The sequence below is a fragment of the Procambarus clarkii genome, chromosome 30 (assembly GCF_040958095.1).
Source record: "Procambarus clarkii isolate CNS0578487 chromosome 30, FALCON_Pclarkii_2.0, whole genome shotgun sequence".
In the NCBI taxonomy this organism is placed as follows: domain Eukaryota; kingdom Metazoa; phylum Arthropoda; class Malacostraca; order Decapoda; family Cambaridae; genus Procambarus; species Procambarus clarkii.
Genome location: NC_091179.1, coordinates 28,991,755 through 29,005,146, shown reverse-complemented (window position 1 = coordinate 29,005,146; position 13,392 = coordinate 28,991,755). Strand labels below are relative to the sequence as shown.

The 13,392-nt window shown below is 43.5% G+C and overlaps 1 protein-coding gene across 1 annotated transcript in view; it reads left to right on the top strand.

Annotated features, from left to right (window-relative positions):
• Positions 1-10,995, top strand: part of LOC138369991 (bestrophin-1-like) — a 53,258-nt gene extending 42,263 nt beyond the window's left edge. Inside the window, exons 5-6 of the mRNA XM_069333758.1 lie at positions 8,785-9,018; positions 9,186-10,995. Coding sequence (XP_069189859.1) covers positions 8,785-9,018; positions 9,186-9,323 — 372 coding nt within the window. The 3' untranslated portion in view covers positions 9,324-10,995. The remainder of the gene's footprint in view (positions 1-8,784; positions 9,019-9,185) is intronic.
• The last annotated feature ends 2,397 nt before the right edge of the window (positions 10,996-13,392 follow it).

Genomic DNA, 13,392 nt, shown 5'->3' with positions numbered 1-13,392 from the left:
AGAATTCTAACACAAGTTGAATCGTAGATTAACGGGAGACTGTGCAATAACAATGGGAGACCTGGATGACTGTGGGAGTTTATTGGGGGACCTTAATGACTGTGGGAGTTTATTGGGTGACCTGGATGACTGTGGGAGTTTACTGGGAGACTTCAATGACTGTGGGAGATTATCCAAAATATACAGTTCCAACATACATTTACCATGAAATCACGATCATATTCCATTTTTTTCTAGTCTCTACGTATAGATTTATATTACTGTACACATTTTTACATATATGTAAATATTTGTACAAAACACAATCCCAAATAAAAAAAAGTTCCAAAATTTTTCTCCCCTTTAAAATTACTTTCAAATTCTTTTAATATGTATAATTTTGTCTTAAAATCATACTCTCTTCCAATCGCTATATTACATATCTACTCAAATATCATCCAAAATTTACACGCCAGACATATTAATGGATCATGCAATCACAACTGTATCCATCTATTATTAAGTTTTATAAATGAATATATTAAAAATATACCATTTCATAATTCCTTCTCAGTTTCACCTGGGGGATTTTATGTCACATAGGAGTAGTCTAATGCTTTCAATTATCTCACAACCACTCACTCTATGAAGCAACGATTCCACCCTAGTGCTGCTGTGCTAATCAAAGTTCTGGGAGGTAATTGTTTATATTTTAATGCTTGTGCGCCACTTATAACATATTACCTTATCATCTTAATATTTCTGGGATTGCAGATGATTGTATAACAAATGTCACAACAGCTGCAGTGGAGTTTGCAGTGTTTCAGACCTAGTGCTCGGGTATATTCAAGGAGAGAGCAGGTAGGGACTCTTAGTGAACGGTTGTAGATTGTTAGTGACCGACAATAGATTCTTAGTGAATGGCTGTAGACTCTTAGTATGTGGATATCGACTTGAGAATGGTCCTAGATGGACCGAAACGTCGTCGTCCCTTCACCTTCTAGTGTGTGGTCTGGTCAACTTGCTTTAGCTACGTTATTGTGACTCATCGCCTGCTCTTAGTATGTGGTTGTAGACTCTTTATGAATGGTTGTAGATTGATACTGAACGGCTGTAGATTGTTAGTAAACGGCTGTAGACTCTTAGTGAATGGTTGTAGATAAATAATGAACGGTTGTAGACTCGCAGTGGTATTTGTAACAACCAGATAAAAACACTGCTATTCAATCTGTGTATGTGTAATCTCCTTCATATCACTGAGATTATGTGTGACGCAAGATAAAATTTCCGACGTAAATTTAAAAACGGTATAATTACACAAATAAGAAATTGGTGATTGTAACATATTTCGGAAGCTTACCTGACACTTCCTACTATTATTAGGATTAAATAAATAATATATGACCCCCTCGACCATTGCACTAAATTGAGTCTATTTCTGTGAGATAGATACCATGTGCTGATGAAGAGTCACAATAACGTGGCTGAAGACATGATGACCAAACCAAACATCAGAAGATGGAAAAACGACGATGCTTCGGTCCATCCTGGACCCTTATCTCTCGCAGACAACTTGATAATGGCCCAAGACGGACCGAAACGTCGTTGTTTCTCCATCTTCTGATATGTGCTTTGGTCATCATAGATACCATGTGTTCCGTAATCATACCGGACTGAATTATACCAAAGGCCAATGATAAATTTGTAACAAAGATTTATTATATAATAATATTTATTTAATGTAGTCACATTAACGTGATGTATCAATGATAAAATCAGTCAAAGGCGGGGCTTGGGAGTACCAAGTGTACAGGTTCGACTCCTGGTGACTCCTACTGGTTTTCTCAATATTTATTTATTCCTATTGGGTGTCTGAGCTTGATAAGTACAGTTGGACTGGGTAGACCTATTACCAGGGACATAAGAATGACTAGGGAACAATTATATGCGTTATATCCCATTTTTCGGAAGACTTGGCTACATAATAGTTTTACATAACAATTCTACCAAAGTTTCTACAATTCTTCTCGTTGGTTGGGCTACCGTAAGTAATACAGTTATATAGTGAAGTATGTTTATTTTAAACACAAAATAAATACAAAGTTATGCTCACTTTACTAGCCCAAGTTTTTGTCCAGTGGGCACAATATCTAAGACTGGCGTTGATTCGAAGTTGAATTCAACTTCAAATTAACATTGATGGTGTTAACTTGGCGTTGCTTTTGGATATTGTGCCCACTGGGTAGGGACTTTAAAAAGATATTATCACGCATGAAAGAGTCTGCGGAGATGTTACTGAGCTGAGCTGAGAAATGACGTGAATGAGGCGGATCCGCCGATTAAACTTGCTATTCGCGGGTTAATTGTAGTTACTAAGTTTTTCCTCATTCATGTTCCGAATGTTATGGGTAAACTAGCTTGCTGCGAGAGCACTTCCGAGAGTTCTACAAGGACCTGGTCCACGTCTCACCTCGTCGGGGACAGCAATTTTCTTAATAGGTTGCTTGTAAATAATGTTTTTGTTCTCATATCTGCTTTATTGCATCAAAATATCATGTGATTTTCTGGAGCCCTGAAAGGCAAGGTGATATATAACAATATTTGTTAAGCCCAAAAAACAATAATTAGCTTTATCGTTCAATCAGAGTGTAGACAAAGCCTCTCCTCACGAATCAGACATTTATAAATGGACGAGATTAATAGTGTCTGCCCAAGAAGATAGATATCCACAATATACTATCTTGAGGCTAACCTTGGCTCATATCTCCGAGACTGCTTTATCTTGAGATGATTTCGGGGCTTAATGTCCCCGCGGCCCGGTCCTCGACCAGGTCTCCACCTCCCAGGAAGCAGCCCGTGACAGCTCACTAACTCCCAAGTACCTATTTACTGTTAGGTAACAGGTGCACCAGGGTGAAAAAAAACTCTGCCCATTGATTCTCGCCGGCGCCCGGGATCGAACCCGGGACCACAGGATCACGCGTCCAGTGTTCTGTCCGCTCAGCCGCCGGCTCCCTGAGCTGCTTTACTAATATAATGATGTCATATTTCAAAATATCTACCATAATTCAAAGGCAATTAACCCAAATATGCTTTACATTACTAACTGTCCGCATCAGTGAGAAACAGTCGTTGTGGGAGATGTTCTTTGTTTAGACGCTGGCGTAGATATACTAGTTAGAATATACACTAGTAACAGCATTAACGTATTATGGCTAATGAAATTTCTATGAATACTTTCAGTTGTGGTTAATAAGATACCTCTGCGTGCCTCTGGCGCCTTAAAATCAGCTGCTCCGGGTAGATGGGACTCGATAGCCTGGGAAGGCAGCCCATCAAGGGGAAGGAAAACCCTGATTTTAAACCTCCGCTGCCTAGCGGCCATACCCCTTTTTTTGGGAAAGACTTCAGGAGTCAACCTCGAGGAAAAATCTGGAGTTGGAGCCCCTAAGGCAGTTCGTTATTGACGTCGACCTCGTTCTGGCAGCTCCTGCGACGTTGCTGGAACCATGTGTATTGGCATTTGCCTCTCTAATGGAGAATTTTAGCAACGTGGAGACGGAGGACCTGCTGCATGGGTAACAGCTTCTCCTCCATATCTACCTACCAAGGCTTTGCGCCCTGGAGAGGACACTCCAGCTTCGCCTCACAGCGTCGAACCAACACGGGAAGCAACAGTCTACCGGCTTTAAGTCTTCTGCTCGATTGGCGAAGAGTGTGACGTCAGGGGTTGCTTCTGACGGTGGTAGGGGTCATCGCGCCCCACTAGGCAGCTACCGCCCGCCTCAAGCTGGGCAAACCCCAGCCAATAAGGTGTTGCCTCGCCACGGTCCGTTAACCTCGCTGGGTGCGTGGGATTTAGGGTGAAAACCGACAAGCGGCCCGACAACTTTGCACCAAGCAATACCAAACCTAAGAAGAAAATATCAACTGCCCTAAAGCTGGGCACATGGAACGTCAGGACACTGACACCAAGTTTCTCTGACGACCTGCAAGAAATCAATGACGCCCGAAAAACAGCAATCATCGATAGGGAGTTGAGCAAGCTGCAGATGGATATTGTTGCTCTCCAAGAGACCAGGCTCCCTGGATCAGGATCTGTGAGAGAGAGGACCTTCTCTTTCTTCTGGCAAGGAAAACCTCCAGATGAGAGCAGAGAACATGGTGTGGGATTTCCCGTCAGGAATGCACTGTTGGGACACATTATGCCACCGATGGGGGAAACCAAACGAATTCTGTCTCTGCAACTGCACTCCCAAACAGGACCAGTCAATGTAATTAGTGCATATGCACCAACCCCGACTTCTCCAGCAGAGGCAAAGGTAAAATTCTTCGATGACCTCAACAGAGTCATTGCGAGAATCCCTGTAAAGGAGCCACTGTTTATCCTCGGCGACTTCAACGCCAGAGTGGGTGCCGAACACAACATTTGGCCCACTTTTCTGAGTCAATTCGGCATACGGAGGATGAATGAGAACGGGCAACGTCTGCTAGAACTCTGCTGGCTTCATGGTCTCTGTGTCACCAACACGTTCTTCGGCACAAAGCCTCAACCCCGAGTATCTTGGAGACACCCCAGATCCAAGCACTGGCACCAGCTTGACCTGATTCTTACCAAGCGTGCAAGTCTACCCAGCGTCAAGATTACGCGTAGCTACCAGAGTGCTGTCTGTGACACCGACCACTCCCTGGTATGTAGCAGGGTCAAGATGCAACCAAAGAAGATTCATCATTCCAAAAAGGCGGGCAGACCTCGCATCGACACCACCAAGACCCACAACCAGGACAAGGTGGAAGATTTTGCACGCTTGCTCGAGGAAGCTCTCCCTGGCCCAGCTGGGGAAACTGCCTGTAAAAGATGGGAGCACTTCAGCGACGCTGTGTTCAACGCTGCCATTTCCACCTTTGGCAAGAAGACCAGCAGGTCGGCAGACTGGTTCGAGGTTCACTCGGAAGAGATGACACCTGTCATCGAAGAGAAGAGAAACGCCTTAGCAGCCTACAAAGCCTGCCCAAGTCAGCGCAACCTACAGATCCTTCGGGCCGTCCGCTGCAAAGTGCAGCAGAGCGCCAGGCGATGTGCCAACAACTATTGGCTCCAGCTCTGCTCCCAGATAAAGACTGCAGCGGATACAGGCATTGTAAGGGGAATGTATGACAGCATCAAGCAGGCCCTCGGCCCAATCCAGAGGAAGACCGCTCCTCTGAAATCTGCCACTGGCGAGGTGATTCAGGACCAGACACTGCAGCTGAAGCGCTGGGTCGAGCACTACTCTGAGCTATACGCCAGGGACAATGTGGTCACCGAAGACGCCCTGAGCGCCATTGAGTGTCTGCCTGTGTTAATGGAGCTCAACAGCGAACCGACCCTCGAAGAACTCAGCGATGCCCTAGACTCCCTTGCTTCTGGTAAAGTTCCTGGCAAAGATGGCATTCCTGCTGAGACCTTGAAGTGCTGCAGAGGTAGCCTGCTCATGGAGCTGCATGAAATTCTCTGCCTCTGCTGGGAAGAAGGAGAGGTGCCACAGGACATGCGGGATGCCAACATCGTCACACTGTATAATAATAAAGGTGACAGTCGTGACTGCCACAACTACCGTGGAATCTCCCTCCTCAGTATTGTCGGAAAGCTGTTTGCTCGAGTCGCATTGAATAGGCTCTAAGTACTTGCAGAGAGAGTCTATCCAGAATCACAATGCGGATTCAGAGCTAACAGGTCCACCATCGACATGGTCTTTTCCCTCAGACAACTGCAGGAGAAATGCAGGGAACAGAAGCAGCCACTCTTCGTAGCCTGCATAGATCTGACGAAGGCCTTCGACCTCGTCAGCAGGGATGGCCTGTTCAAGATCCTCCCCAAGATCGGATGCCCACCCAGGCTCCTCAACACCATCAGATCTTTCCATGAGAACATAAAGGGCACCGTGGTCTTTGATGGCCTAACATCACACGACTTTAACATCCGAAGTGGAGTAAAGCAGGGCTGCGTACTGGCTCCAACCCTATTCGGGATTTTCTTCACAGTTATGCTGCGGCACGCCTTCGGATCTGTCACGGAATGCATTTACCTCCGGACCAGGTCGGATGGAAAGCTCTTTAACCTCGCCAGGCTGAGAGCCAAGACGAAGGTTCGGCTGAGGTGTCTGCGCGACTTCCTTTTTGCCGACGACGCAGCAGTCACTGCCCACTCAGCCGAAGACCTCCAACGGCTTATGACCCGCTTCAGCGAGGCCTCTCAGGCTTCCGGACTCACCATCAGCCTGAAGAAAACACAAGTCATGGAACAAGGAGTGGACTCCCCACATGACATCGGCATCTCCGATTCCGTGTACCTGGGCTCCACAATCTCTGACTCCCTCTCTCTCTTGATACGGAGCTAAACAAACGCATCGGTAAGGCATCTACTACCATGTCCAGACTGACAAAGAGAGTGTGGGCCAACAATAGGCTGACTAAGTATACTAAGATTCAGGTTTACAGAGCCTGTGTCCTGAGCACTCTCCTTTATGGCAGTGAGTCTTGGACACTCTGCGCCCGTCAGGAAAGACAGCTGAATGCCTACCACATGCGCTGCCTTCGACACATCTTGGACATCACCTGGCAAGACAAGGTGACAAACAGCAACGTCTTGGGGAGAGCAAGAATCACCAGCATGTACACAATGCTGAAACAGAGACGAATACGCTGGCTCGGACACGTTGTGCGAATGGGCGACGGCAGGATCCCCAAGGATCTCCTGTACAGAGAGCTGATGCAGGGAAAGCGTCCAACAGGCAAGCCCCAGCTACGGTACAAAGACGAATGCAAGAGGGACCTGAAATCCATGGACGCCGATCTTGCTATATGGGAGACACTGGCTACAGACAGTTCAGCCTGGAGGCAGTCTGTTCAAAGAGGTCTCTCCAAGTTCGAGGAGTCACTTGCCAAGGAATCGGAGGCAAAGAGACAGAGAAGGAAAGCCGGTAGCCAGGAAGACAGACCAAAATCGGACTTCGTTTGTGCTCGGTGTGGGATGGACTGCCACTCTCGGATTGGCCTCATCAGTCACACCAGACGCTGCACCAGGATTGACAACCAGGGCGCAACTCCATAGTCTCCCGAGACTGAAGGATGCCTACTATGGTTAATAAGATATTCTTGTTGATAGTTCACCAGAGATACTAGCAACAGTACGCCAATAATACAAGGAATTGTTCATCAGTAATACTATTAACAGTACACCTGTGCTTCTAGTGTTTGTTCACGTGTAAGTGACTTGGAGGATCAGAGAGTTTGTTCATAATAATTATGAACAAAATCCTTTATTTACTTTTTGTATTATTTACCTTTTTTCTGTTAGTTACTATTAGTTCTTAAAAAGTAAATAATAGTAACTAATAATACATAAATATAAATATTTATTGTTATTTATTATTGGTGTGTGTTCAGAGTAAATAGCTTCCCGCACTGATTATAAATTGATTGAAATTGTAATTTAGAATTCTTTGTGGTGTGGGTCATATACTTCACGCAATGCTGCTATTATTTTAATAAATTGGAACGTTAAAGTGGGGTTAATCACTCCTTCCCTGTTATTAATATCCCAGAGAAGATATTATGCCGAGCAGCTCAGCGTAATGCACATTTTACAGTCTTGGGTGGATCTCTGTTGCATGCTAGCAGCCCCAGTCAAAGGTGTAGCAGTTGTGTTGCATGCTAGCAGCCCCAGTCAAAGGTGTAGCAGTTGTGTTGCCTGCTAACATCTCCAGACATGGGTATAGGAGTTGTGTTGCGTACTAGCAGCCCCAGTCAAGGGTGTAGAAGTTATGTTGCATGCTAGCAGCCCCAGTCAAAGGTGTAGGAGATGTGTTGCGTACTAGCAGCCCCAGTCAAGAGTGTAGAAGTTGTGTTGCATGCTAGCAGCCCCCGTCAAAGCTGGTAGAGCTGTTGACCTGGATATCATGCAGAGAATATTCATTGAGCAAATCCATTCAATACATCTAAAATAATTGTGACTTAAAAATTTCTCAAATTTTAAATTCCAAGCAGTAATTTTACTGCTTGGAACGCAGGTGAGAGAGATACATAATAATTTACGGCTGGAAAATATTAGAAGAACTGGTTTCAAATCTGTACACAGAAATAGATCCTTACGAAATCCGAAGGCATGGCATAATGTATAAAATATTCCCTTTAGGGAGTGATGGTAGATGGGTACGCTAAGAGACAATTCTACTAACATTAGGGCCTAAGACTTTTCTCAACATTCTCCTTTTAAACATAAATTGTGTAATTAGCTCACCCCTTTCGCCTTACAAAAAATTACAAATACTTCAAAAAGGCACCTGATCTACTGGGCGGCGTTTTCTCTCATTGTAGTGATTTCCCGGCCCAAGAGAAGTGATAAACACTGATGTTAACTTTATGTTAAACACCATGGAGGCCAAGGATTGCCTTATAGGACCAATACGTTTCTCAGTCAGGTGTGTGGGAATAAATAAATAGAGAATTACTCAGCAAAGTTAAGGTAGATTTCAGGCATTGAAATCTCTTCTTAGAAATCAGCGCCAGAGAGACCGAGGAAATTCAGTTTTTAGGCAGCAAGAGACCCTCGTTGTATAATCCCATATGCCCAACCCACCTTCTAATTAATACGTCTCATTTTTGACGTTGTGGTCCCCAACGTACAAAGTTCTATGGAAAGAAATCTGTTTCTTTTCGACTTCTTGAAAAACTTATAACTATAAGAGAGAGAGCATGTACATATACACATTTACAACAAGCGTATATATACCTCCTTGTTGCAAAATACTTTACTGTTTGCAGGTGGTGATCATAGCGATGTATTCCTTCTACTTCTTCGCCCTGCTGGGCGAGCAGATCCTGAGCCCCGAGCTGGGATATATCGGTCATACCATTGACGTCTATATCCCGGTCTTTGCCTTTCTCCAGCTCCTGTTCTATATCGGCTGGATTAAAGTAGCCGAAGCGCTCCTTAATCCGTTCGGGGCAGATGATCATGACTTCGAACTGGTGCAACTGTTGAAGAGGCACATTCAGGTGCGTTACAGGAATGCATCACCAATCCACCTTCTTCTATGTGGTAATGTGCTATTAATCATCAATGATGTATGCATGAGGGGCAGTTGGTTAATGAGGGATAACATATTGTTTTGTTGGTGAATGATGTGACGCTGGTCATCAATACTCTTGTTTGGCTGTTGCAGATGTCCCGCTTGCTGTCAGAGCCGTGCCCGAGCCAGCTCCCGGAGACCGTGCGAGATTGTGAAACAACCCATCCGGCCAACTTTGTTAACTACGCAGATATTGATGAAACTCGGTCCGGAAACTCCGATGATTTGTAACTCTATCGTAGAGCCTCGGTACCAGGGGCGGTAACTCTAGCACGGAGCCTCAGTCGCTGTGGCAGAAACTGCAGTTTAGAGCTTCTGGCCCATATGTAGGACTCTGGGATGGAGCCTCTGTCTTAGTGGTAGCTGTTTTGTGTTATAGAGACTACTAGGTGGAATACCTCGGGTGCCAGGATCATCCCTGGCACCCCTGCTCTGTCTGTGTCTGTGTGTTTTCTCGTATGTCTTCCTGTTTCTGTCTGCCTCTGACTGACTGTCTGCCTCTGACTGACTGTCTGCCTCTGACTGTCTTCCTGTTTCTGTCTGCCTCTGACTGACTGTCTGCCTCTGACTGACTGTCTGCCTGTCTTTGTCTGTCTGCCTGTCTTTGTCTGTCTGTCTGTCTGTCTGTCTGTCTGTCTGTCTGTCTGTCTGTCTGTCTGTCGGTCGGTCTGTCTGTCTGTCTGTCTGTCTGTCTGTCTGTCTGTCTGTCTGTCTGTCTGTCTGTCTGTCTGTCTGTCTGTCTGTCTGTCTGTCTGTCTGTCTCTCTCTCTCTCTCTCTCTCTCTCTCTCTCTCTCTCTCTCTCTCTCTCTCTCTCTCTCTCTCTCTCTCTCTCTCTCTCTCTCTCTCTCTCTCTCTCTTTCTCTTCTCTCTCTATATTTACCTATATACCTTCTCTCCCTCCCGAGGTCTATACCTCCCATTCTCTACCTGTCTTCCTTCTCTTTCCCTCTCGTTCTTTTTCTGTCCCGTAGTCTATCCTTTCTTCCCTCCCTCCCTCTCTATGCCTCTTCCACCCATTCTCTCTGGGCAAAACGTGCTCGAGTAACGTTGACTCAACGTTTTCGACGTAGATTCCTCATCGATAACAGCTGGATAATATAATATTAACACTCTGGACATTCAACCCCCCTTTTCAGTTTCATACTCGTCGTTGGGATTCTGAACAGGAGTCGATCCCTCTTCAGGAGGTTCATGGTGGTCGACCCTACCGTCCATATGGCTCTTGCTATACAAACACTGCTAACAATGACCTCCAGTTTTTGACAGATAAACGCAGACACAGACAGACGCAAACACACACATTCTCTCGTAAAGATGAGTAATATCCGTACTTGGTGATTTCACTGTCTATTGCAGCAATAATTATCCATTACATTAAGTCCATATCCTTTCTCCATAACATTTTGATCGTGTTTTTATACTTTTATAGAACTTTGAAATATTTGAAGATACTGCCACAGTTACCAGTTCACAAATAAGTGTTATAGTTGTTCTTCTCAACGTTCTCGTACCTTTGGCTTTTAAAGATACATGTTTTCGTCTTCCTTGCGAAACTACAATCTAGAATTCAGGCCTGCTTAAGGTGGAAGGAAATAGGACATCTAGTAGAACAAAAGGTATATGTACCGAGAGGAACACCATTGAGGTACATCATGCTTTTCTGTGTAAACTCTCACACTGAGAGTTTTCCGGACTATGCTCTGGATCAAAGTAGCCATGCTAGTTGGTCGGTATAAGCTCTTGTGGTTACCTTATGCTAGTTGGTCAGTGTAAACACATGTAATTGCCTAAATACCCTCCAGAGACTAACAGGACCTTGGACCCAAAACTAAGCCAAATCCAGCAGGCCAACAAAATAGGATTAGCTTGTAAATATGGTTACAAATAAATGAAAACACCATATTGTGAACATAATTTTTTATTGCATCCTAACAACAATATTTCTGCCGTGTTGAGGTAAATATGAGTTAACTGGGGAACCACACCACGGCTTTAAAGATTATGGAGACAATATATTACAACGCAGATATATGATGTTGCTATCACTATTTGTCCCCTCTTTATTTTTACGTCTGTAAAACGGTTACCTCTTGTGTTATAAATAATTGAAAATGCTGTTATCATCCTCTTCTGTTGCAAGGTCTTCAGATAGGTTATTACCGTCCTTCGTTATGTGATGGTATTGTAGAGCCATCCATGCTTCAGCAGCACTCTCTCATGAATATCCAAATGTCAATTATGATAATAATTCTATAATTAGCACTGCCACTAATGAAAACATTGTACACCATATCATCAGATGTGTAGACGACACACAGTTCTATGGTAAAGTCGGAAGCGGGAATGATATTGAAGCCTTGCAAATTGTCAGAAGATTTGTAAATGTTTTTCAATATTGAAATGCAAGACTTTGCATGTTGGGCATAACATTACATAACTATCACATCAACATCATGATCATGAAGCTAATTGGTGAAGAAAGAATCGTAGAAGTTATGATCCGTCAGTCAATGAATGGTTCCTCAACGAGCAGGGGTTAGGGTAAACAAATTGCTAACCAAACCATGGAATAACGCGCCTTTGATTTTAAGGAAGATAAAGTGGTAATTTAACTCGACAGATCTCTGGAGCGCCTCGATCAACACTACGGTATGCTACCATAGAGATATCACTATAACAAATAAAAGCCATATCTACTTTGGAGAAACTAATAGTAGAACAACAAAAATCCACCCCAGAACTAAGCCTACAAAGTATTACCAGCACTATTAACTACACATGACAGGTCTGATATCATCGATACTTTAAAATACTGAACAGATTAAAAGATATTAATCGTTCAACAAGTTACAATACAGGAGAGAAAGGAGTAGACGATTTTCCCTATTTTTTATGTTTATTTTTCAAAAAATTGTTAGTTTTTAATGAAGTTAACCCCCTTTAAAACATGTTTTCGTTTTCTTTTTCAACAATACTAGAAAATGAGAAATAAGGTAAGACAAAATTATAATGTTTGCTCCCCAGTTATAGGGACCGAAAAGACTTCACTGAGGCTTGCTTACTTACTTACTACCCTTCTACTTTGGAAAGCCCAACGCCAACGACTGACCTTCCACTGGATGCAAACCTCAACAATGGTTTAACTCCCGGGTACCTGCTTATTGCTAAGTGAACATATACATGATATGAAAGGAAACGTGCACAATCATCCTGCAATGTGTGGAAATTGAGCATATATGACAGAATATCTGTCTGTTTATTTGTCTGTCTGTCCATACTTGAAGGCCAAATGCTTTGGGCTAGCCTCACCAAAATTGACACGTGGAATTGTGTGGGGGTACAGGACGAACATAGACTGGTCGGTGTAAGCCTACATTGAATGCTTTAGGAAATATTAGCAAAATAATAATAATAATAATAATAATAATAATAATAATAATAATAATAATAATAATAATAATAATAATAATAATAATAATAATAATAATCCTCATATCCATTTTTTATGAGTCTTTTATGTAATCTATCGTGAAATCTGGCGTGTGATTAACGTGGAGCTGTTAGATAAAAATAACGAAGTAAGGCAGAGAAAGAAAGAGCAATACATCCAAGACCCTACATTTCAGTGTTTTATGAGAGAGGATGCTGAAGAAGAAGGACAGTACGAAAATATAGCTAGACAGAGAAAGAGGGGAGACGCAGACAGACCCGAGCAATGCCAGGTACTCTCCCTGATATAATATAATTATATATTGCCCTTCCCAGCAAGTCCATTAGGAACTTTCAAGTATTTAAAGTGAAGTTTGTGTATTATTCAGGTTTATCATTTGATATTATGGATATTGTGGCCTAAACCTAAATGAAATAGTTGACCACATAACCCGAATGCGCTCAAGCATGGGGTTAAATGAACATAAAGACCCTCCCATCCTTTTGTAGAGTGGTGGTACAGCACTCGGCTTTGTTGTGAGGTGGTACAGCACTCGGCTTTGTTGTGAGGTGGTACAGTGGTACAGCACTCGGCTTTGCATCACGCGGGCGGAGGTTCGAGCCCCAGCAAGGGCATTTGGAACTTACAAGTATTTAAAGTGAGGCCTGTGTACTATTCAGGTTTATCATTTAATATAATATATTATAATGACAAATCATCCTTCATCTTGAGTGAAAGACGGAAATGCACACCTAACAGTCATTGTAATAGCAATTCTTACATAACATTTACATTAGGATAATGTATTTCGCTGGTAATCCAACCCACAGATGGCACTGATGAAACTTCGGGGAAAGGGCATCCTAACT